Genomic DNA, 25,308 nt, shown 5'->3' with positions numbered 1-25,308 from the left:
CCCAGAGATCCCGGCCGGCTGGCGGCCGCAGCCCGAGGGAACCTCGCCACCCCCCCCCCCCCCCCCCCCCCCCAGTTGCCAGGAAGGTAACTAAATCCGCTTCTCCAGCCCAGGTTTTCCTTTCAGCCGTTCCCGGGGCATGCAAAAGGGAGATTCGGGCACATACAGAAAGGATGTCTTCATCTGCCGACAGGGGATGGAAACGCAGCCGAGAGAGCGAGCCGCTTCTCCGGGAATGAGAAGCAAAGGTTTCCTCGCCTCCGAATCCCAGGGACCGTGACCCGATTCCTGCCCCCTCCCCCCTCCTCCCCGCTGTCTTGGGCTCCCTGCCGCCGCGCCCTCCCCCCTCCGGGTCCCTGCGGTGCCTGGGTGTTTGCGTGTATGTGCACGCGCCGAGGTTCCGAAGGATTAGATGTACACCCGCCGCTGAGGAGCCGGGAGGTGGGAGACACCCCGAGCTGGGCGGGCGGCGGCGGCGGCGGCGGCGGCGGCGGCGGGAGTCTGAGGAGGGGAAAGAAGGGGAGGAGGAGAAGGAGGAGGAAGGGACCGGTTCCTCCGCCTCTGCCGGCCCGCGGAGCCCGGCCGGAGCCGCGATGGGCGCAGCGGCTCCGCGCCCCTAGCGCCGCCGCCACCTGCGTGTCCGCCCGGGGGCCCCGAGTGCCGGCCGGGGCCGCGCCGCCGCCGGCTCCCCCCCTTTTGCCGCAGCGTCGCTCGGACTGCGTTAGTCAATTAGGAGCCTTGCCGATTTCCTCCCGGAGCTCCGGGCTCCCTCCGGCTCCGGCTCCGACTCTGCCCGGCGCTCCGGAGGGGCGGACGCGCCGCGGGGCTGCCCGCGCCCGGGGGCTGAGCCCGAGCACTCCCCGCCACGCAGCGTCCCCTGTGGCCCCCGGGCCTGGGGCTCCCGCGGACTCCCGCACCGACCGACGGACGCCCGGACGGCTCCGCCGCTGCGCGCCGCGGGGGCTGCCCCGCGCTTCCGAGGGTGTTTCTGGCGAGGTTTTGGTGGAGTCCCTCTCCCTAGAGGGCGGGGCGGGGCGGGGCGGGGACACCCCTTCCACCCCCCTCCCCCCGGCTTGGAGACTTCGGGGCCCCGGGAGGATTTCGCAGCCGCTCCGGCGGGGTTCGGTCCTGCGCCGTGCCATGGAGCGCGCCACGGAGCGCAGCCGGGGCGGCCCCCGGAGAGCCCTGCGAGCCTAAGAAGCCCCCTTCGGGCCGGACTGGGAGGCTAGACCCCGGGCAGGGTCCCGGCGCGGAACTCGCGGGGACGCCCTTGGGGAGCAGCCCAACTTGCGTAGACCGACCGGACTTGGCGATTGCCGCCGTCTCCCTCCTGAAAGCCCCGGAATTCCCGCACTCAGACCCTTCCCGGGGAAGGGAGCGGGCGGCCTGAGCAAACTTAGCCCTTTGGGGGAGCAGTAGCACAGCGAGGCGCCGAGAGCCGGGGCCGGGCCACGCCAGCCCCCGCTGTGCGCGCTTGCGGGGCCGGTCCGGCGCAGGCAGCGGTCGGGGCGGCGGGACCGTCGGAGCAGCGTGCTCCCGGGGGACCAGAAGTTTGCCCGGGACTCCCCCCGCTCCGCGCGCCCGGGCTCCGCGCTCCGACGCCGGGGAGCCTCCTGCCCCGTCCCCTGAGCGCCCGTCCTTGAAGGGGCCGGCTAGGGCACCCTCGCCGCCGGCTCGCCAACTTGACAGCGCGGGGCTCGGGGAGGAGCTGAAGGGGGCCAGCCTGGCGTGTTTGATGGCTTCACTGAGAAGGGTCAAAGTGCTGCTGGTGTTAAATCTGATCGCCGTGGCCGGCTTCGTGCTCTTCCTGGCCAAGTGTCGGCCCATCGCCGTGAAGAGCGCGGACGTTTTCCGGGACGTCCATCCCCGGGCAGAAGCGGCCAACTTGACCCAGCACGGCCCCAACCCCGTCCAGGATGGGGTGCTGAAGAGGCTCTCCCTGCTGGAGGACATCGTCTACCGGCAGCTCAATGGTAGGCGAGCAGCCCGCATTCTTATCCCCCCCCCCCCCCCCATCATCCTTCAGCCTTGCTTGGCCGCGGGTACCCAGACAGTCCGGGCAAACGGGGGACTCCGGGAAATTGGCGCGGGGCGCGGGGAGGGGGCTTGGCGCCTGGGTGCTCGTGGCCTCTGCCTCCGGGAGACCCCGACTGGGAGGGGGGAGGGTGGGAAATGGGGGCGGGGAGGGGGCGGTTTGCGGTCCATGCCCCCAGCTGTAACTTTGCTTTCATTAGGAAAACACAGCAGTGCCTGACATTTGCAATCATAACGTTGGCCCTGGGTTCCCCTGTGCAGGTCAGGAAATTCTCCTTTCCATCAGGAGAGCACAAAGTCGGAGAGCTGTGCGCCAGCGCGCTGCGTATGGATGGAGGAAATAGCTTTTTACCACCAGGCATTATTATGATTATTTATTTCTCGGGAAGTTGGAGGTGGGGAGGGGGAAGAGGAGAGGCAATCTAGAGCCGGGGGTTCTTAAAACTGGCCTCTGGGGAGTGAGGTCTGTGGAGCTCCACGAACTCGCGTGGGGGAGGGGGAGAGGGAATGACATCTCGAACCGAAATTTAGCATTTCTTTCAGGGATTTAAAAACCTCATTCGGGGAAGGGGGTCCCTCGGCTTTCACCAGAATATCAGAAACATTGAGGACAAAAAATAAAATAAAATAAAACGCGAAGAATTCATGATCTATAGATAGAGGATGAAAGTCCAGCAGCCAGAGCGTTTTGGTGCTAAGCTAGATTAATAGCCCCTCATTTTTCTATAGTCCTGTCTGAACAGCTTTTAATTGGAGCCCTTGTCTCCTTGCGTCTGGTGGGGAGACTTCTATTAAGAAATCCACCAGGTCCTCCAGGGGAGTTGCAGAGAAGAGACTGTCGAGTTGTGGGCCGAGTTAGGGAAGCAGGCTTTAAAGACTTTAAAAGCCAGGCGAGCCATCTAATTAAAAGGGACAATTGTGAGAAGCTGCCCCATTTAAAAACGTTTCCACCGGCTTTTTTCCTAGCAGGGAGATGAGTTTATTCAAGGTGGATCTGTCTGGCCCTGGGGATTTCAAAAGGGAGAGAGTTTTGCATGATAATGTTAATGTCAGGTAATCATTAATTATAATAACTAATAGTTAAATAGTGCCCTCTGTGAGCTAGGCTTGGTGCTGATTGTTTTGCAAGCATTATCTCATTTGAACCTCACAACCATGCTAGGAGATAGATGTTATTATTATATTTATTTTACAGAGAGGGAAACTGTGGCAAATGGATTATTAAGTTACTTGGTCAGGGTCACGAGGGTACAAGGTAAGGGTATGACTTTGAACTTGGAGGAGAAGGGTTTAAATCCTGCCTTGCCTGTGTGGTTTTGCAAAAGGCTCTTAATTCCTCTGGGCCTCAGTTCTGTAAAATGTGGGGTTTGGCCTCTGAGGTCTGTTCTAGGTCAAGGCTAGAGCTGGAAGGGATCTTAGAGGCCATTAGGTCCAACCTCTTTACAGATACAAAAACTGAGGCGCAGAGTGGTTATGTGACTTGTTGGAGGTCACACAGCGAATAAGCTTCTAAGGCAGGATTTGAACTCCGTTCTTCTTGACTCCAAGTTCAGTGTTTTATGATCCTGTAGGGGCTTTACAGGTAATCTGGCTCAGTTGTTTTTTATTGATGAGAAAACAGGCCCAGAGAATAAAGTGATCGGCTCAGTGTCATATATGGGTAATCATTTGTCAGTCCTGTTGCCTCTAGGATAAAATGCAGATTCCTCTGCCTGGCATTTAAAGTCGTTCCCAAGGTGGCTTCCGCCCACCTCTCCAAACCTACTGCACCTCACTCCTTAGACAGTTCCTGCTGTTTGCTCTATGGAGATGGATAGGCGTGTGTGCGATGTGTATGTGTGTGTTGTGTGTATTAATGTGTGTGTGTGTTATGTGTGTGGTGGGGAAAGTGCTATTAAAATACCCACCAGGTGTGCACGTACACGCACATTTGGGTTCAGCCATTCCAGCGTCTGACTCTTAGTAATCCCATTGGAGGTTTTCTTGGCAAAGATGCCATTTCCTTCTCCAGCTCATTTGGCAGAGGGGGAAACTGAGGTAAACCGAGTGAGGTGACTTGCTCAGGGTCACACAGCTAGAAAATGTCAGAGGTTGGATTTGAACTGAGGGAAACTTCTTCCTGACTCTAAGCCAAGTGTGTGACCGCTGTGGCACTGAGCTGCCCTTACACACACACAAACACACATACACACACACACCATATATATATAAAACATATAACACTATAGGACTTAATCTTTATATATATTATACATGCAAACCCTATATACACATAGAAGCCAAGTCATGTATATGTGTAGGTGTATATATGTATACATATATATATAATATACAGGTCAGGTCAGTTTTATATATATATAAAACACACACACACACACACACACACACACACACACACACTTCAAGTTCTAGACATTCCTAGATACACAGATACATTTGCACATAATTTGGACTCTACCTGTGATTACTTTATTCTGCTTAGGTAAATTTCCTTTTCTAATTCCTTCTTCCAGTGCTGGCTCTGCAGTTTTATAAATGCATAAAGTCTTCCAGATTTGCTCTGGGCCTTGACAAATTACATGATTTGTCCAGGACATGTGGCCAGTCTATGCGGGAGATATTTATCAGTCTATAATGTGAACCTCCTTCTCTCCTCAGATTTGTGTGTGTGTTTGTGTTTGTGTGTGTGTGAGTGTGTGTTTGTGTGTGTGAGTGTATGTGAGCGTATATGTGGGTATGTTTGTGTGTGAGTGTGTTTGTGTGTGTGAGAGTGAGTGTGTGTTTGTGTGTATGAGTGTGTGAGTGTGTGTGTGAGAGTGAGTGTGTGTTTGTGTATGTGAGTGTGTGTTTGTGTGTTTGTATGTTTGTATGTGAGAGTGAGTGTGTGTGTTTGTGTGAGTGTGTGTGTGTGTGTGTGTTTGTGTGAGTGTGTGTGTGTCTGTCTGTCTGTCTGTTTGGGGTATCTCTCCAGCTGAATAGAAATAACTGGCCGACAAGAGTTCATCTTCACATTGTCTCTCTGTCCCCAGGATCTAGCACCTGGTGGGCATTTGTTGGATCCCACAGGCTTCCTCCAGTTGGTTTGGAAGGAGTTAAGTGTGACAAAGGCAAATGTGCACTTTGGGCTGCTGAAGATGTTTCTGGGCTGCATTATCATTTAATGCCGCACTTAGAGAATAAAAGACTCATTTTAATTTTAGTTTCAATTGAATGAAATCCATGATTTCCTCTCCACTGATGGAGCTCTAACCCTGGGACTTAGTAGTGAAGTTCTAGGTACATATCACATTGGGACATTTAGCTCAGAAGTAGAAGCAGGATTTGATTCTGACTCTAAATCCAGTCTTCCCTGGCTGAGGTGGTCAGTCAGGATTAGCCATATTATTTTTATTATTCGGTCAAATGGGATTAGATATATTAAGTGTTCTGGAAAAAGAATAATGCATTAAAAAGCCAACTGAAGGAGGTTTTTGTATTATCCATGAATCACCATGGATAATTGAGATTAGACTACACTTGACTTGCCCCATCTTTGTCCTGACCCAGCCTTAGCGGAGTGAGCAATGTCTGGAGGAGGCAGAAAGAGGATTTCAGCCTGTGTTGTACATCTTTATATGATGACTCTTTTCAGTAGCGTGCCCTGGTGAAGAAGCATCATTTTTATTTTTAAGGGAAGGAGTGATACCAATCTAGAATGGGTCCCTTAGCAGGACTCCTCCTGGTTGAGGGAAGTAGATTGTGACTTTCTTTGTACTCACACCAAGTTAATGTTTCCCCAGATAGCTCAGCTCCAGTGGTGCTGTTAAAAAAACAAAACAAAAAACAGTAACATTAATTTTTTTAAGACTGAGGAGGCTTGGTGGTATAGTGGATAAAGTGATGGACTCTGAGTTTGAATTCAGTCTCAAAGGCACATTTTCACTGTGAACTCAAGTCAATTAATCTCTTTCTGCCTCAGTTTATCTATAAAAAAGGGTCTAATAATAATAGTGCCTCCTCAGAGTCAAGTAATAAGGATCAAATAAGATAAGAGATTATAAAGGGCTTTGCAGCCCTCCATAACTGATAGCTATGATTATTAAAAGGAAGTATTATTATCTGTAGGGACCACAACTAGAACCCTCAGATAACCAAAACTTTAAATGTCCTTGACTTTTACAAGAAAGAAAACAAGATTAGGCAGGATTTTTTTTAAGTGTTTTCCTGAATCAATGCACATTTTTTGATTCAATCAGCATCTGGTTTGGTGCCTTGGGCATTTAATAAGTGTTTGTTGAATGAATGAATACATTTCTACACCTTTTATACTCACATCTTCAGTCTTGGACAATCATAATTAATGTTCTGAGGGCCGCCCCTGAAGGTGCTGCAAGATGGAGGCTGAATGGTATCAATTATTTTTACTGAGCTGGACTTGCTAAGGCAAGCAAGGAGATGCAGGTATTTTTAGGAAGAATTGTCAACAACTGGGAGTGAAACTCAAAGAGGTTTCTGGTTAATGGAGGTTGAGAGAATGATTAACGTAGGCTTAACACATAGAAAGCACTTTAAACATTTTCTTTGCCTCTGTCTCTTCTTCCTTCCTTCCTTCCTTCCTTCCTTCCTTCCTTCCTTCCTTCCTTCCTTCCTTCCTTCCTTCCTTCCTTCCTTCCTTCCTTCCTCCCTCCCTCCCTCCCTCCCTCCCTCCCTCTTTCTCTCTGTCTCCCCCTCTCCCTTCCTTCCTGTTTCTATCTCTCTTTCTCTATGTCAGTTTTTCTTGTGTTTCTCTCTTTCTCTGTCTGTGTGTGTGTGTCAATTTTTTTGTGTGTCTCTCTGTTTCTCTGTCTCCATCTCTCCATTGCTCTGTGGCTCATCAATCAATCTTTCTTTCTGAAGGGCAACATGGCGCAGTGGTTAGAATGATGAATGTGGAGAGTCAGGAAGACCTGTCTTGGAATCCTGCTGTTAGTTATGTGACTGTGGGCAAGTCACTTAATTTCCTCATCTGTAAAACGCACTAGATGGCCTCTGAATTCCCTTCTAGCTGTAGACCTGTTATATCTTATGATCTATGATGCTGCAGCAAGTGAGATTCAGAGATTAAAAAGACAGCTAGCTTGTGAATAATAAAAAAGTAAGATCATTCTTTAGAGAATCTACAATTTTCTTCCCTTTTAGAATTCATTCGTTTTTTTTTTCACCCAATCTTTAAACTGTCGTTGTGCAAGGTGCTAGGGACACGCACACAGAAATGAAACAATCCCTGCCCTCAAGAAGCTTACATTCTACTGAACTCTGTACCCTTTTCACAGCTTTGCAAAAAGAGTTGGATCTGGAGGATGGACTTTTATATAAGGACTTTTTCAGTGTTTCCTCCCTTTCTATTTAAACCTCTTCACCACCTGACTCCAGCAGCCTGTTTTCCCAGACTTAATGTACATTATTTCCTAATAATCAGCCAAACTTACCTTGCCATCTCTCCCACACTAACTGCCAACAATGCGACTTTGCTGGAATTCATTTCCTCATCTCCACCATGTAAAATGCCTAATTTCCTTCTAAATTCATCATAAAGCCTTTCTGATTCACATCTTTTTGAATGATTAATTTGCTAGGGAGTGCAGGATGCATCGGATAGGAAAGAAACTAGAAGACTGGGGGTCCAAGTGGGAGCTTGTTCCTGATATTTAAATGATGTAGAATGTAAATATCTTGAGGGCAGGGACTGGTTTGTTTTGTCTTTGTGTCTCCAGTGTCAAGTACATAGTCTTCAGACTCTTAGTAAACATTTGTTGGAACAGAATGGAGTTAAGGTAATGAGGACTGAAGTAGGGTGGTGATGGAGGGAGAATGTTATGGAGGGAGACTTGACTACTGAATGAGAATGAGAAGTTGAAGATGATTCCAAAAATGGAAGGTTGTGAGTGTCCTGTAAAGATGGGGAAGATTGGAGAAGACATCTTTGGAAGGGAGGAGATAATGACTTCCTTTATGGAGGTGATAAATTTGAGATAAGCCATTTGGAGACTTTCAGCAATTAGTTGATCAATTTCTCCAAGGCAGACTTAGTTTTTGTCTTAGTGTTCCTGCTTCTTAATGCAACACCTCTAGAATAATAGCTACCTAATAAACATTTTGGACTCAAGGGAAATTATTTTTCTAGTATATCAATAACTAATTATTAAGTTAGGATCCATTTTAAAAAATCCTTTATTTCCTCATTCTGGGACCAGCAGATTAGTCAACTAGTCTTTGAAAGGCTTAGTTGATTAAGGAGACTAAGGTCCCCAGCTTTGAGGAGACATTATTTCTCTTTGAAATGTATATAGAATTTAATGTAGGTAGATTCTTGCCCTGATGGAGTAAACCCATGCTCTTGCACTCAGTTTGAGACTAAGAATGTTCTAGCTGGAGATGGATTTCTCCATCCTGATTACTGGCTTCTGAGTCTCATGGTCAAGCCACATTCTTAGAAGAAGCTGAAGACTTTTATTTAGCCTTCCTTATTTAAATGTCCACTTCCTCGTTAGTTAGTCATCTGTCAGAGGCACCCCCTTTTCCACAAAGATATTAAGTTTTCTAATTGTCTTTGGTTACTGAGAGAGTCCACTCTTCTTCATTGATTACTAGTTGGCCTAATTAAGACATTGATTATTAATAACTTTAATTAATAATTTCTAATTGTCTTTGGTTATTGAGAGAGTCCACTCTTCTTCATTGATTACTAGTTGGCCTAATTAATACATTGATTATTGATTACCCAGAAACTGTCTCTCAGGAGTTCTCATTCATTACAGAACTCAGGAGAGAGACTAAGGCTGGGTGTGTGGATCTTGGAGTCAATTTCCTAGAGATGAAAATTGGACCCATGACCAAGGGGGAGACAAGAAGAAGATCAGAACAAAGCTTTGAGGGACATTCAGGATCAGGAGGTCAGGACATAGATGGTGATCCAGTAAAGGATATTGATAATGACTAGAGAGAAGGGGAGGAAGAGAACCAAGTAAGAACATCACTAAAAACTCAGAAAGACAGGAGAGAGAGCATCACCCATGCCTTCTTATACCTTATGTCCCTTTTCCTTTGGTAGTCCATGTCCCCACCCAGGATCGAAGGGACTAAGATTTCATCCTAGTACATGACTTCTCAGTAGGAGATATCATGAGGGAAGGTGGTATAATTCCCATGGAGATCCAAGAATGTCAAGACTTTTTTTCCATCTAGGACAGCCAGGAATTCAAGCCTGAGCAGAGTAAGAAAGATCCTTATCTTTGTGGTTATGGCAGGGTGTTGTATAATTTGGAAGAGGAAACAGATGAACATTCTGGTGTTCTGCAATTTAAAGGCCTCTTCCAATCTCCTTTGCCAAAAGCCTTCAGGACTTGATCATATTGTTTTTTTTTTTTTTTTTCTGCCCCAAAAAGGGGGCTTTTAAATGGGACACAGGATAGTAGAATTGCATTGGGAACGCAAAGATTTTTAACCTAGGAATCATGATCTTGATTTATTTTTTTTTTATTTTGTTAAAGCTTTTTATTTTCAAAACATATAAGTGGTTAATTTTTAAATATTCACTCTTGCAAAACCTTGTGTTCCAAATTTCTCCCCCTTCCCCGACCCCCTTCCCTAGATGGCAAGTAATCCAATATATGTTAAACATGTGCAATTCTTCTACACATATTTCTACAATTATTGTGCTGCACAAGAAAAACATGATCTTGATTTTTAAGAGCTATGTTGGTAACAATTTTGGTATAATTGCTTCCTTTGTAATCCTATGGATTTAATTTTATGCATTTAAAACTATGATTCTGAGGAGTTCATGGTCTTCAGGGCTGCCTAATGGGTTCATGATGCAAAAAAGATTGAGAATCTCTACTGGAAGACTGTGCCCACCTATTCTAAGGAAGACCCTTGGTCCATGAAGGAGAGGAGGAAATCTGGAGTCTAGTTTCAGTGAAAAGTCAAGGGAGGGATTCATAAATTGAAAGCTGGAAAGACCCACGTGAGTCAATATTTGCAAACCACTTAGCACATAAAAGAGTTAATAAATGATTGTTCCCTGACCCCACTGAGGTTTTCAAGTCCACCCTCCCAGATTAAAGTTGAGTAATGTGTCTAGGCTGGCACAGTTGGTAAGATTAGAATCCAGGTGTTCCTGACTCCAATTCCGTCATTCTAAGCCCCGAGCCGTGCTGCCTCTTTGCCAAGGTGGATATGGATCCAAAGGCAGGTTTAGTGAGTTAGGTAACATTTTATATAACATTTTTACATACGTTTACATTTTATGTAGCATTTTACAGAATGCTTAGCATACCGGGGTGGCTAGGTGGTGAATAGAGCACTGGGTTTAAAATCAACAAGACTTATCTTCTCAAGTTCAAATTCAGCCTCAGACACTTCCTGGCTGTCAGATCCTAGGCAAGCCCTTTCACTCTGCCTGCCTCAGTTTCCTCATCTGTCACATGAGCTGGGGAAGGAAATGGCAGACCCGTCCAGCCAAGAAAACCTCAAATGGGGTCATAAAGAGCTGGACACAAAAAAGAATAACTTAGGTTATCTTCATAACTACTCTGTGAGCTGTTATTCTCCCCATTTTACATCAGAGAAAACCATGACAAGTAAAATGGCTTGCCCTACGTCACACAGTTGGTTTGTGTCTAGACCAGATTTGAACTTGGGAATATGAGGAGCTTTCCTGATGCCCCTCCTGGGACTCCATCCATGGGGCCACCTCGCTGCCCTATTTTAGAATATAGAGATCTTTATTTTTTGTCATTGACTTCTATGTGGTATATATCTCAAGTCTGTGTTATAGGGTGGGAACACCAGTGACTTTCCTCCTACATTTTCAAATTGATTCCTAGAGTGATCAGACCAATTCCTATCTCTGCCAACATGGAATAAGAGTTCCTGTCTTCCTGTATCCCCTACAACATTGTTTATTCTGGTTTTCTGCCATTTTTGCCATTTGATGGGAATGAGGTGAAGCCTCGAAATTTATATTAAATTTTCATCTCTCTTATTATTAGTTTGAAGCAGTTTTTCATGTAGAGAGTATTTGGAATTCTTCTTTTGAAACTTATCCCTGCCTTTGACCACTTATCTTTTGGGAAGGAGACAATTGTCTTTTGAGTCACTGGTAAATTAGATTTCTTTGCAATTATGGCATTTTAAGAGTCTCATACTTAGAGCATCATTATAAATATATATTGTTTCTGCAAAATTAATATATTTGTATAACCCATCAATTCATCGGTGAGCATTGCTACAATGCTTTCTATGTGCCCGATGCTGGGCTAGGTGTGGAGAATATAAAATGTAAAGAATAACACGATCCCTATTCTCAAGAGTTTACATTCTTATATATGATCTCCAGACACACAGAGCTCCAGTTAGTTTTTGCCTTAATCTCGTCCCGAGATCCGGCATCGTCTGTCTTCATCTCTCCATCTCTGTTTCTGTCTCTCTCCAAATCTATCTGGATGCACATGATTTCATTCCTTTGGGAAGTTCCAGATGACATTCCCCTTCCCCTATACCAATCTAGATTGTCAGCTGTTCTGCGATTTACACTCTCTGAGAGTTGCTTGAAGCCTTGTCAAAGGTCCTGGAATCAGTGTGGGTTAGAAGGGGGCTGAAACCCTCCCTGGCCGGCTCTCTGTCTGGGGTCCACATTAGAAATGCATTTGTATCGAAAAGCAACAGAAGAGCATCTTGGGATGGTCTGGGTGACATTTCCTGATGGTGACTCAGCTCATTTTACTCTTCCTCCTGTTCCTCCTCCACTTCCACGTTCTCCTCCTCCTTTGCCTCCATCTCCTCCTGCTCCATTCCAGCCCCAGCTCACAGTCTCGCCAGTGGTGTCTGTGTAAGATATACGGCGGGGTGAGCTCCTCAGGCTGCCCACCCAACCAAACGTTATGAACGGTTCCCTGTTCAAAGTGCCGTCCCTGATGGGGACGTGGGATGCTCCTTCATTAGCGGAACCTTGGAAAGCAGCTGGCTTGATGACAGATGAGAGCTCTCCTTGATGAGCCTGGGGCTTCCTGACGGTCAAGAGGAGTGTGATCAATTCAGGGGAGGTTTTCCATTGAGATTGGGGAGGGAGATGAAATGAAGTTGGCGGGCCAGAGGAATTGGCTCTTTTCTGGGTGGAAATTTAATCTAAGGCAAAGCAGACCAATTCTTGCTTTGACCCAGGTCAGAGAGGATGGGAGAACTAAATGAGCCCATGTCGCCCAGCCCAGATTCCTGGGCTCAATTTAAGGGAGTAGGAAATATAAACGGAAACACGTGTGTCTGTTCTTTGGCTATTTTACACATACACGTACTGTACAGACACACACATACACATGGAGACATATATAAGTATGTGTATGCTACACACACACACTCACACACGCACTCTCACACACACACACTCTCACATACTCACACACACACACACACTCACATTCCGGAACTGTCATTTTGATGGCGTCTCCTAGAGAGATTTCAAGCTTTCCATACTTTGGTAGAAAATCTTCGCAGCTTGCAGTGGCAGACAGCTCATCCTTTTGAACCTGATACGATGCTCTGAGCCTCTCTAAATTTATCTGGGCAGGTGTTTGGGTGAGGGACACACAGTCTCTGACCCCATCCAGCCGAGATTCAGATATAGGACGTGATGAGTCTTCCAAGGAGAACTTTAATTTGGACAGAATCCTTTCTGGAAAGGGGTGGGAAAGATTTTATTGGGATGAAGAGCTGCTTGAAGTGATGAAAGTTTCATACACACACACAATTTATATACACACATATGTACACATGCACATGTGTGTCCATATGTACACATATACATTTGTGTATATATATAAAGTCACACACCCATGTACATGTATTTAGATACATGCATATGATATACGTATGTAAAGATATATAAATATTCATTTACATGTTCATACATATACAGAAAGTACAATAAGCATATCCATTTAAACAAATATATACACATAGTAATACTATATATACATGTATAAATATACATCTCGATACACAGACATTTACATAATGTGTGCACACATACAGAGCCAACATAAGAAAACTCTCCATTTAAATACACATATATTCACGCACATAGAACACAAAAAACATGCTACAAATGGAAATATACACAGTACGTGTGGGCACAATAGGTGCTAGTCTATATAGACTATATATATTTTAGACAAAATATATATTTTGGGGCCTCTGAGGAAAAGTTAGAAAGACCGGGATGACATTTTGTAAGCTTTGTGTTTGGGGCTGCCAGAGGTCCCCTTCTCTCTTCTGTAAAGGACGGTGTATTTGCTAGAGAATATGAGAAATAGGATTGTTCTTTATTGGAAAGGTTCGAGGACTGGGGAGATTCACGCAAATGAATTAGCTGTTGGGGAGAGCCCCACCCAGAAGCTGCCATCCGTGCCCAGAGTCCCCCCAGGGTGGTGTGATGTAAAGTTTCGTGGCTTCCACCAGGACCCTAGATGAGGGTTGAGGGCTGATGGCTTTACATCACCCAGTTGCAGCAGGGCCTCTCCCGGGAGTGGTTGGGGGTGGGAGCTTTGTTTCTGGAAAACTATCAAAGCCAGATTCATCTGTGCCATGTGGGAGAGCTGGGAGCAGCTGCCAGGCATGGAGGGGGAGGGGGAGAGGGAGAGGTAGAGAGAGGCAGGTGGTGTGAATTCAGGGGTGGAGTGAAAAGAAATCCAGTACTGATCTTTGCCAAGGCCAAGTGGACAGTGGGGTTGCTAGGCAGGAGAAGCAGGGTTCAATACACAGATTTTACCTTGGGATATGTATAGGATGAGAGTCTATCTCTATTTATATCCATCTCATGTTATCTCATCTCATCTCATCTCTCTCTCTTTTTTATCCATCCATCCATCCATCCATCCAAATATTCATCCATCTATATCTATCTACCTATCTATCTATCTATCTATCCTGTCTTTTATCCATCCATCCATCTATTTATCTATCCATTCATCCATCATCTATCTATCTATCTATTTATCTACTATCCTAGTAGTTCTTGGTCACTGGCTAATTTCCTCCTGCCTACAAACATACCCAGAGACTGCCCCATACTTTAAAAAATTGCCTTCATTTAATCCTATCGCCCTCTTAACCCATCATTTTATCTCTCTTCTTTTCAAAGTCAGACTCCTAGAAAACTCACCTTTCTACCTCCTTTCCTCTCCCTCACTTCTCCATCTTTTGCTTTCTGGCTTCTGACCTCATCACTCAACTAAAACTGCTCTAAACTAAACTAAAACCAGCGATCTCTCAATCGATCTTTTCTCAGCTTCCATCCTTCTTCATCTCTTTGCAGCATTTGACACTGGTGATCACCTTTTTGGGGTTTTGCAATTCTGTTTTCTCCTGCTTTTCCAGGAATAATTGCTCTCTGTGGCTGAGTGTCCTGCCCCTTAATAATGAATATACCCTTCACTTCTGTTCTGGACCCTCTTCTCTCTCTGTAGTTGCTTGGTGTTCTGCTCAGCTCCCATAAGTTCGCTTTCACTCCAGTGTGATTCTTTCTTACATTTATGTATCTAGCTTTGCTCTTTCTCCCTCTCATTTCTGTCTCTGTCTCTGTCTCTGTCTCTCTTTGTCTCTCAGTCTCTGTCTCTCAGTCTCTCTGTCTCTCTCTGTCTCTCTCTCTCTCTCTCTCCCTTTGCCTCATCTACTGCATCCACTTGGCCTCCTATTTGTTCCATGGACAATACTCTCCAAACTCAACTCTAAGCATTGTCTCTGCCCCTGCCCCGTCCCTACTTGGAATGTTCTCTACCCTCTGTTCTGACTACTGATCTCCCCTGGGTTCCTTTAAATCTCAATTAAAATCCCACCTTCTACTGGAAATCTTCCCCAATTCCTTTTAATTCCAGTGCCTTCTCTCTGTTAATGATTTCTAATTTATCCTGTACACAGCTTGCTTTGTATATACCTGCACATTATCTCCCCCATTTTGGGGGAGACTCATTGCCTCTTTTTGTATTCCCATTGCTTAGTATAGTGCCTGGCACATAGTAGGTCCTTAATAAGTGTTTGTTGATTGATGGCCAAATCTGCTGATTCTGTCTGCAATAGTTCTGTCCCCTGATCCTTTGAATCACAAAGCTACCATCATACTTTAAATCATCATCACGCTTCAACCAGACTTTTGGGTCAGTCTTTGCAGTCTTTGCTTCAGATCTTTTCTCTTCTAATTCAACCTCCATGGACACAACTCCCAAATTGTTGCCCTAGAATATGAGTCTGAACATATCACTCTCCTGAAAAAAAAAAAGAAAAAGAAAAAGAAAAAAAAAAGCTCTTGTGATTCCCTATCTCCTATGGCCCTTCAAAACGTGGCTGCACCTGATCTTTTTGAGCTGATTACATATTTATGAGCGTGGCTATTCCACCTCAACTGGTTTACTAACTTTTTCTTCCTGGAAAAACCTCCTCTCTTTTCTCTGCCCCATAGAATTCCTAGATTCTTTCAACACTCAATGTTCAAAGCACTCATTTGAGACCTTGCTTCCTCTCCTCACTTAAGGCACTAATCTAACCCTTTCCATCCCATTCTAGGCTCCCACTCAACCCTGTGTGAAAGGCCTTTTTTCTTTGTCAGCCTAGTTTTTAATGCTATTCTTACCATTCCATGACAGTAGCTTCTGATAGAGAAATTTACCTTTTAATAATTTCCCTGTCATTGGTACCTACAGATTCCCAGTCTTGCAATGGGTGACTAACAGGCAACTCTGGACACCAACACAACCCAAATCACTAGTCACCATGATGGCTGCTGGTACCATAGTTCTGTGACACTTTCCTGCTCGGGCCACAGAGTAACTGCTGGTGGATCTTGGGGTCAGAGCAGTGAGGAGAGAACAGTAAGGGTTTCTAAAGTGAATCTTAAAATTTCCAGCACTGGTTTGGGAGCATAAAGAGTGGGTTGAATGGGAAGAATATAGGACTGAATTGAAAGTCAAGAAAAAGGAAACAAAGGATTTATTAAGCATCCATTATGTGCCAGATACTGTGCTGAGCTGTTTCCAAATACTATCTCATTTCAGCCTCACAACAATCTGGGAGGTAGGTGCTATTAGGGTCTTTATTTTACAGATGGAGAAAAGGAGGCAGGTGGTAGTTCATGATTTGTCCGGGGTTTCACAATTAGTCAATGTCTGAGGCTATATTTCAACTCAGATCTTCTTGAGTCCAGGCTTTGTGCTACTTGCAGTGCTCATATTCTTGTGTTGGCTGTGTGGGTGGACCTTTGTTGATCTTTAACATCTGTAAATGAGTTTGATTAGACAACCCAACAAGGCCCTTTGTAGCTCTAACAAATCAGTAGATTCATTGGGGTATGTATAGGATGAGTCAGTCTCTCTCTCTCTCTCTCTCTCTCTCTCTTTCTCTCTCTCTCTCTGTCTCTCTCTCTCTATTTCTCTCTCTCTCTGTGTCTCTCTCTTTCTCTCTCTGTCTCTCTGTGTGTGTCTCTCACTGTCTCTCTATCGCTCTCTGTCTCTCTCTGTATCTCCATCCATCCATCCATCCATCCATCCATCATAGCAGTCTATCAAGCATTTATATTTAAAAATTCTTTTATTATTATGTGTATTTTTTCATTTTAAATAATTTTGCATTCCAAATTCTCACCCTTCCTCCCCCTCATTCCTTGAAGGTCAGCGATTTGACATCATCATTCATATACCAGGCAACTCTGCTAGGTGCTGATGCTGCCCTTTAAAAAGCCTCCACTATTGAACATATTGAAATAGACACCTGATTCTTTGGTTTACTTTTACTGTAAGATCTGCTTCTAAAAAAATGAAAATTCCCTAGGAAAAAAGGGTTGGATCCAGAGGGAACCATTTGAAGCCAGAGCAGAAAGATGAATGAGATGAAACTAGAACTTCTCTCCTGAGTGTTTTTTATTTTTTTTTATTTTTGTTTCTTGTTCTTATTGAGGGATTAAAATTTTGAAAAAATTAAATAAAAACCAAAACAAAACAAATCACATTTGTTTCTCTGCCTAAGTCCTTTTCTGTTGAACTTGGAGTTAAGGAAGCTGAGTTCAAATTCTGACCTTGCCACTTATTACTTATATAATTGGGCATAAGCTCTCTGGGCTTCAGTTTCCCTATCTGTCAAATGAGAGTGTGTGGATCACATGACCAAAGAGTTCCTTTGGATATGGATTTCAGTGTTCACTGTTCAATAAGAACAATTTAAGTTTATTTTGATGAATGAATGCTCTAATGCCTACTCTAAGGTTCTTTAGGATCCTTAGTCATTAATGAAGAATTCACTTATAGGCGTTCAACCTTCATTGACTTAGTAAATGATGAGATCGGTAAGCAGATGTCATTCTTGAAAATTCTGAAAATCTCCACAAAATCCCGATTTGGAAGTAATTCCACCTTAAGTGGTTACCTTTCTAGGCCTCTCAGTATGTCAAGTGAGGGAGGTTGAATAGTCAGGCATACTTGATTTGGGCTCCATTCACTTGGTTTCCTTAAAACAAATTTTGAAAATTGTATTTCAGCATAATTGGTTTCCCTTGTATTTTTGTGAAGAACTTAAAGACACAAGAAAGGGTCCATAGGTTTCACCGGGCTGCCAGAGGGATCTAGGATACAGACAAGTGTAAGACTTCTCCTCTGGGATGACCTCTATGGTGCATTCCAGTTCTGACATCAGCCCAGAGCTGGAGAGAATGTGGGGGCCATATGGGACCTCCTCTTCCTCCTCCTCCTCTTCCTCCAGAAGGTTGGAATGAATTACCCAACATCCCCTTGGCAATTGGTGGTAGAACGGCATTTGATCTTACATCTCTATGCTCCAAACTCAGTATGCTTTTCATGGTACTGTGCTATGAATGATATACTATACTATAGTATTACTTATACTATTACTAATGCTAATAATATACTATATTTAATACTATAGTATAAAATTACTAATACTACATTATTATCTGTATTATACCATTACTAATACTATACTGTACTTTCACTAATATAGATTATGCTATTACTATACTATATTATTACTAATATTATTCAATACTATTATTACCATATTACCTATACTATACTATATTTTTATTAATACTCTATTATACTATTACCTATATTATTACTCATATCATATAATACTAATACTATACTATTATCTGTACTATACCATTACTAATACTATATTATATTATTGCCTATACTATATTATTACTAAGATCATACAACATTATTACTAATACTATACTATGTTTTTACTAATACTATATTATACTATTATCGATACTATATTACTAATATTATACAATACTAATACCATACTATACTTTTACAATACTATATTATATTATTGCCTATACTATATTATTACTAAGATCATACAACATTATTACTAATACTATACTATGCTTTTACTAATACTATATTATACTATTATCTATACAATATTACTAATATTATATAATACTAATACCATACTATACTTTTACAATACTATATTATATTATTGCCTATACTATATTATTACTAAGATCATACAACATTATTACTAATACTATACTATGCTTTTACTGATAATATATTATACTATTATCTATACCATATTACTAATATTATACAATACTAATACCATACTATACTTTTACTAATATTATATTATATTATTGCCTATACTATATTATTACTATCATACATTATTACTAATACTATACTATGCTTTTACTGATAATATATTATACTATTATCTATACCATATTACTAATATTATACAACAGTGACCACTATTACTGATATTATACTAAACTGTATTATGCTATGCTATAGTATATTAATACTATCTTAGTATACTATACTGTACTAATACTAAACTATACTATATTGTACTATGCTATTACCATACTATACCTTTAAAAAAATAAAAGGTGGGAGAGGTTGATTTACTGTTAGTAATTAAGTAACCAGGATTTAGCCTCCACTGATGTGCTTTTATTACGATTTGTCCCTTGTAACTAGATAGGATTGCAGATTTAGAGCTGGAAGCCCTGGGACCTCTGAAGTCATCCAGCCTAACTCTGCTCATTTTAAAGATGAGAAAACTGAGACCTGGCGAGATGCAGTGTCTTGGGCCTTTTCTGTGGATTTCAGTTTTCCCCATTGCCTCTTGCCCCTGGGGCCTGATAGTGTGACTAGATGGGAAGGGTCGGTTGCCGGATGGTTGTTAAATCTCATTTTTGACAAGCTCCTGTAGCAAATTTTCTCTCTTAAGTTCAGTGGTCACTGAAGCATTGAAGCCTGAGCTTAAAAAGACCAAGGTTCCCCATAGTATCCAGGGCCACCCCAGGCGGTCTGATCTCTATTCGGTCCCTGAACCCAGATGGCTCTGGAGGGGAAAGTGAAGCAGGTGATCTTGCCCAGCTCTCCCTCACTTAAATCCATTCACTTGCATGTCACAGCATCACCTTGTGATGTCATGGCCCTCTAGAAGAAGTACCAACAATAATAACAAGGCTAGTATTAATTTGGGTGCACTAAATTATGCTGTGTGAAATTTAAATACAACCCATAATTAGAACAAAATGTGAGAAAACTAAAATTGATATTCCTTTAATTAAATGACTTTGCTTGTGTTTGTAAAGAAATTAGCACAACAAAACTATATGGGGTCTGAGTGCTTAAATCAGCCTTTAAATCTGTGAAATCATTTAGTACCCAGTGGTACTAGAAAGATAAATAGTTATGAGTCTGAGACAGCTCGATGGCAACCTTCAATTCAATTCAAAACTAAGTTAATTCCAGACCCCTTCAATTCAACTCATATTTTCTAAGCATCTACTATGTAAAAAGGTGATGAAATAGATAGAACCAGGCTTGAAGTCAGATACTTCCCAGCTGTGCAACCCTGGGCAAATCACTTCACCTTGTGTGCCTCAGTTTCCTCATTTGTAAAATGAGCTGGAGAGAAAAGTGGCGAACCATTCCAGTATCCTTGCCAAGAAAACCCCAAATTGGGTCATGAAGAATTGGACATGACTGAAACAACGCAGCAGCAACTATGTGCTTACTGTTAGCTAGCTTGAGAATCAAAGGTCAACAAGTACTTATTTATTAAATGCCTACTATGTGTCAGGCTGTGAAAGTTAGGAATTCAAATCCTGCCTTTGATAAATGCTGGCTGTATGTTCTTGTGTAACTCTTAGTACTCCAGGATCTAGGATTTTGTTGTTTGTCTTGTAATGCCGGAGAAACTGAGGCAAGATAGAGATTAGAGAGTTTTTAATGATTTATTTAGATTTCTGAGAAGGAGAGATTGTGCTGATGTCCAAAGCATCTGGCAACATCTAGCAGCCAATGCGGGTTCTCAATGACATATTTATACCCAGTAGCTAAACAAAGGCAGGGGGGTGGAGTCCAAACTCTGGTGATCAGGAATCTCCAGGCAGAACCATCAACTCAGCTCTGACAGATTGGGGGGTAGGACCATAAATTCTTACTAACTGGTTGTTAAGAAAGTGTCTGATTACAGACAGAATGTCTGGAGTCCCCCTTTCTGAGTTTACACATTGACAATTTATAACCTTAGAGCAAATAGGTTAGAGCAAATAGCCCTGAATTATATCAGTCTTCATGAACCAAAGTGGGGATTTGCAACTAAGGGGATTAAGGCAGAACAATTAGGGAAACTGAGTCAGGACAATTAGGGAAACTGAGTCAGGACAGTTAAAAGAGAACCGTGGCACAACAGTCCTTTGGTCTCAAAGAGCACCATGGGGGAGCAGATGCCATGACCTGCGTGTGAATTGGATTTAAGCGAGGGAGGGATGAGCAATATCACCTGCCTCACTTTTCTCCCCAAAGCTGTCCAGGGTCAAGAGAGTTTCCTTTTTTAAGGAGTTACCTGTTACTATGAAGCCACAGTCTTGGAGAAGAAACTAAATACCAGGCTGGACACCAGGGAGACAATAATGATAAAAATTAATCCCTGCCCTCAAAGGGCTTCCATTCTTTAGGGGGAAATCACAAGCATGGTGGAAGTTAACAACCAAGTAATTTGGAAGGAAGGGTTTGCTCCTGGGGGAGAGGAAAGAGCTCACATGGTACTTGGGTTCTTCTTTGAAGGAAAGTCAGGGATGCTCGGAGAGAATCTCTGGTTCTGTCTGGGGACTGATCAGGTTTCTGGCTTTAAGAAAAGTGCCCACCTTCCCTCAGTCTCAGCTTTCCCTCCCAAGAGTGATGGAAGCTGTTGTATTTATCACCTGCTTAATCCCCAGGGCACTTCTGGGAAATGGCACATGAAAACTTGCTAAGTTTTCAGCAATTATAAAATCCTAAATAATACATGACTTGCTTTGGCTCGCGTTCTCTGCTGCCGGGCACGGTGACATTTTCCCAAACAGAGATGTACCCAAAAAAGGTGAGTTTTAAGAAGGAGCAATTATGATTCTAATCTCTGTCTTTGCTGGCGAAGCACTTTTACTGAAATCAGGCAAACATTTATGTTTATGCCAAGCCTTGTGAAGCAATTACTGAGAGGTACTCACAAGATCAAGGTGGAGTTAAGGGAAGAATAATGGAAAGCTCCCCAATAAAGTTAACTTGTTTTTTTTCTTTCTTTCTTTTTTTTTTTTTTTTTTTTTTTTTTTTTTTTTTTTTTTTTTTTTTTTTTTTTTGCCAGTTTACCATTGTTGTTCTATAAACCATTTCATTGGATTTTTCACAGCCTTCTCAAGTCTTCCATGTGGTAGAAATAGATTATGGAGGGAAACAAAAACAATAACAATAATAACTATTGTAACAATTATGATAATGATATAATTATGATAATAACTATTATTATTGGTGCTTAGAGAATGCTTTAAAGTTTATAGGACCCTATAGAACCATTTTGTCACTTGGAAATTCTCATTTTGTGTCTTTCAAAGATTTTTTTGGCCTTGTTTTATTGGCTTGAAGGTTAGTATCCACACAAATGTAAGGCTGGCCTCTCATTTACGAAGAGCTTTAGGGAGCTTCTCTGTCACAGTGTGGATCTGGGACAGAGAGGGCAGTTGGCTCTAGTGTTAAGTGGGAGAAAGGAGCGTGAACTGGACTGCTTTGGGGAAATTCTGATGCTCCTCTACTAACCCACAGTTTCCTCTGAAAGCAAAGGTCCATTTACTTCTCTCTCTCTCTCTCTCTCTCTCTCTCTCTCTCTCTCTCTCTGTCTCTCGCTCTCTCTGTGTCTCTGTCTCTGTCTCTCTCTCTTTCTCTCAACACAGATAAGGCAACTGAAGCAAACAGTGTGAAGTGACTTGTCCAGAGTCACAAAGCTAGTAAGTGTCTGAGGTCAGATTCGAACTCGGAAAGATAAATACCATCTTGATTCCAAGCCCAGTGCTCTATCCACTATGGTGCCATCTAGCTGCCCTATCTGTATTACAAACCTTGAAAGGTTGTAGCCATACTAGGGATGGCTTGTTAAATTAGTTGGTCAAGTATATCAGCATTTATTATGCCTACTATGTGCTTGTGGGCCACTGCGTTAAATTCTGTGGATACAAAGAAAAGCAAGGAATCTGTTCTCAAGGAGCTTGAATTGACAAACATTAATAAAAGGCACCAAGTTCTATTAAAAAGCATACACAGACTGAGCTCTTTCCATCAAATTGAGAACAATCTTTTGCCTTTTTAAAAATTTTAGTTTTTTAGCACAGTTCTTGGAACATAGTAACTGTGTGATCCTGGACAAGTCAGTTAACCTCTTTGCCTTAGTTTCCCACCTATACAACAGGGATGTTAATAGTACCTTCTTCCAGGGTGGTTATGAGTTTTAAATAATGTATTATTTCAAATATTCAAATGATGCATTAAGCAAATATAAAATGTTTTACATACTAAAAGTGCTATATAGATGCTAGACATATTATTAATTTTGAAAATTTATATTATTATCATTATCCAAAAAGTCCAAATCTGGAAATCTAAATGAAGAGAGAGCATGAACTTAGTTCCTGCCAAGAAGAGGTCAGTTGATGAGTTTTGGGGAATATTGTAGAGTAAGCCATCTTCATCTTTTTGTGTATCATAGACCCCTTGGACAATCAGTGTGATGGAGCCCTTGGACTTCTCAGAATTATGCTTCCGGACATCAAATAGGGAGGATTACAAAGGAAACCAACTGATTTGAAATAGTTGCAAATATACACAGAAAACCCAAAATCATGGGGTGACAGGTGAAGAATCTCCCTATAAAGGTTTTTTAATGGATTGTTTTCCTTCACTAGGTTGTGAGCTACTTGAGTGAAGAGACTTAGCACGTGCCTAGTACATAGTAGGTACTTAATGAATGTTTATCGAGTATTGGCCAATTGAGAGAGAGAGTTCCTGCTTGGGAGTGGGTTGGATTTATTAATGGCCTTTGAAGTTCCTTCAACAGTGAAATTCCTTGTTTGTATGATTTACAATTGGCATTCTTGCTGGGTGATCCGGCTTAGATTATTTAACTTCCCAGAGTTCCAGACAGCTAAGATTCCCTGGTGCTGAGAAGGTGAATTTCCACAGACCCAGACAAAGACAAAATAAATTTGGAGAGTTCTAATAAGGCTCCTTGAATGCTGGAGCAGTCTAGTAAAGATGGCTGTCTCTTCTCTCCTGAAAACCTTTAATGTCTGATCGGATTAAGATGCATTTCTCAGTCAGTCAATAAACATTTATTATCCCGCTTCTGGGCTGGGCTGGGACTAAGTCAAGTTAATCTCTCCCAGTCCCATAGTGCAGCCACCATTCATGGGAGAATAAGGGCAGAACACAATTACAGAATACAAAAACTCCTTGGATACTCGCCGTCCTGTGCCCTATTGATTCGGTGGGGGAGCCCACTGAGCTGCTTCCACGATGATCAAATAAGGGAGTCCTCCAATGGCAGCCTGGCTTGGGGAGCTGTTTTCCTGAGCCATAAAATGCCGAATTTGGGGAAGGGGAGGGCTTCTGGAGCCTTTGTTAGTTAATGATGTGATAGAAAGAACTGAATAGCTCTGGAAGGTGGGAGGGGTACTGCTACTCAGTGTATGTATGTGTGTGTGTGTGTGTGTGTGTGTGTGTGTGTGTGTGTGTAAGTAAGTGTATATATGTGTACATATGTGTGTTATAAATTACAGATAAATCTATATGCAAAACAGAGGTATCTACATGTAGTTATAGACTTATTAGGGATGACAAATTAATCAATCAATACATAGCAATATGTGTATACATATAAATTTTGATATTATATACATATATAGATTTGTATTTAGACATATAGATGTACATATCTCCATTTACAAATATCCGTCCCTTCCCCAAACTCACAAGCTCTTTATGGCCAAGGAAAATGGCTCCCAAATTATCTTATCCCTTAGACGTGCACCGCAAATGCACATTGAGCTGGGCACTGAATTAACCAGAGAAGAACTGGATTGTTTTTGCAAAAACACAGTTCTTTTGCCCCCAAACTTTTCTTTGTAATAGAATCCCATCTTTTTTTTCCAAAAGAAAAATTATTGATGCATTTAAAAAAATATTACCGGCATTTATTAGAATTATAGTCAAGGAAAGCGGATGAGGACTTTAGCCTTGTCTGAAAAGATGGGCCTCCTTGTGCACCTGGAGAACTTTATCTTCCTGCCTCAGGGCAGGTGATCCTGCTCCTTCTTCTGCTTTTTCAAGTCAAAATAGGTTCAGTCTTTTAATATCAATGTTCTTAAGGTGATATAGAGCTGGAGGTCAAGGAACACTCCTGTCTCTGAAGAATTAAATATAGGGACCGGTTATTGTTAACTGACTGCCAGGCCTTACAAGTAAGGGATTAAAAAGCATTTATTAGATGATCGTTGAGTGGCAAACACTGAGGATATAAAAGGAAAACCAGAGACGACTCCTAAAGGCAGAACCTGTCTTGACTGGGGAGGGGAGAGGAAAAGGAAGGCGAAAAATTTAGAATTTAGAATCTTACAAAAATGAATGTTAAAAACTATTTTTAAATGTAATTGGAAAAAATAAAATACTATAGAAAAACAACTCCCCCAAAAGATAGTTCCTGTGTTGAAGGAGCTTATAGTCTAATAAGGAAAGACAACATCAGTAAGGGAGGATGACCAGGGAGGGGCCTTTGGTTTGCCCAGTTAGCAGGATGCTGAATAGAGTCACGAGGGTTGATGGATGCAGTAGAAAGGTTTCAGAACTGGAAGGGGCTTGAGGTGAAGGGTCCATATGTGGACAGAAAAGTAGCTTGGGAGAAGATATAGCCAGA

General features: G+C 42.7%; 1 protein-coding gene across 1 annotated transcript in view; it reads left to right on the top strand.

Moving 5' to 3' along the window:
* The first annotated feature begins 344 nt into the window (after nt 1-344).
* GALNT17 (polypeptide N-acetylgalactosaminyltransferase 17) overlaps nt 345-25,308 on the top strand; it is a 419,991-nt gene continuing 395,027 nt past the window's right edge. Inside the window, exon 1 of the mRNA XM_031967901.1 lies at nt 345-1,973. Coding sequence (XP_031823761.1) covers nt 1,736-1,973 — 238 coding nt within the window. The 5' untranslated portion in view covers nt 345-1,735. The remainder of the gene's footprint in view (nt 1,974-25,308) is intronic.

The sequence above is a fragment of the Sarcophilus harrisii genome, chromosome 4 (genome assembly GCF_902635505.1).
Source record: "Sarcophilus harrisii chromosome 4, mSarHar1.11, whole genome shotgun sequence".
NCBI lineage: Eukaryota > Metazoa > Chordata > Mammalia > Dasyuromorphia > Dasyuridae > Sarcophilus > Sarcophilus harrisii.
Note: the sequence above shows the minus strand (reverse complement) of the source record. Positions and strands in the feature narration are given on the sequence as shown.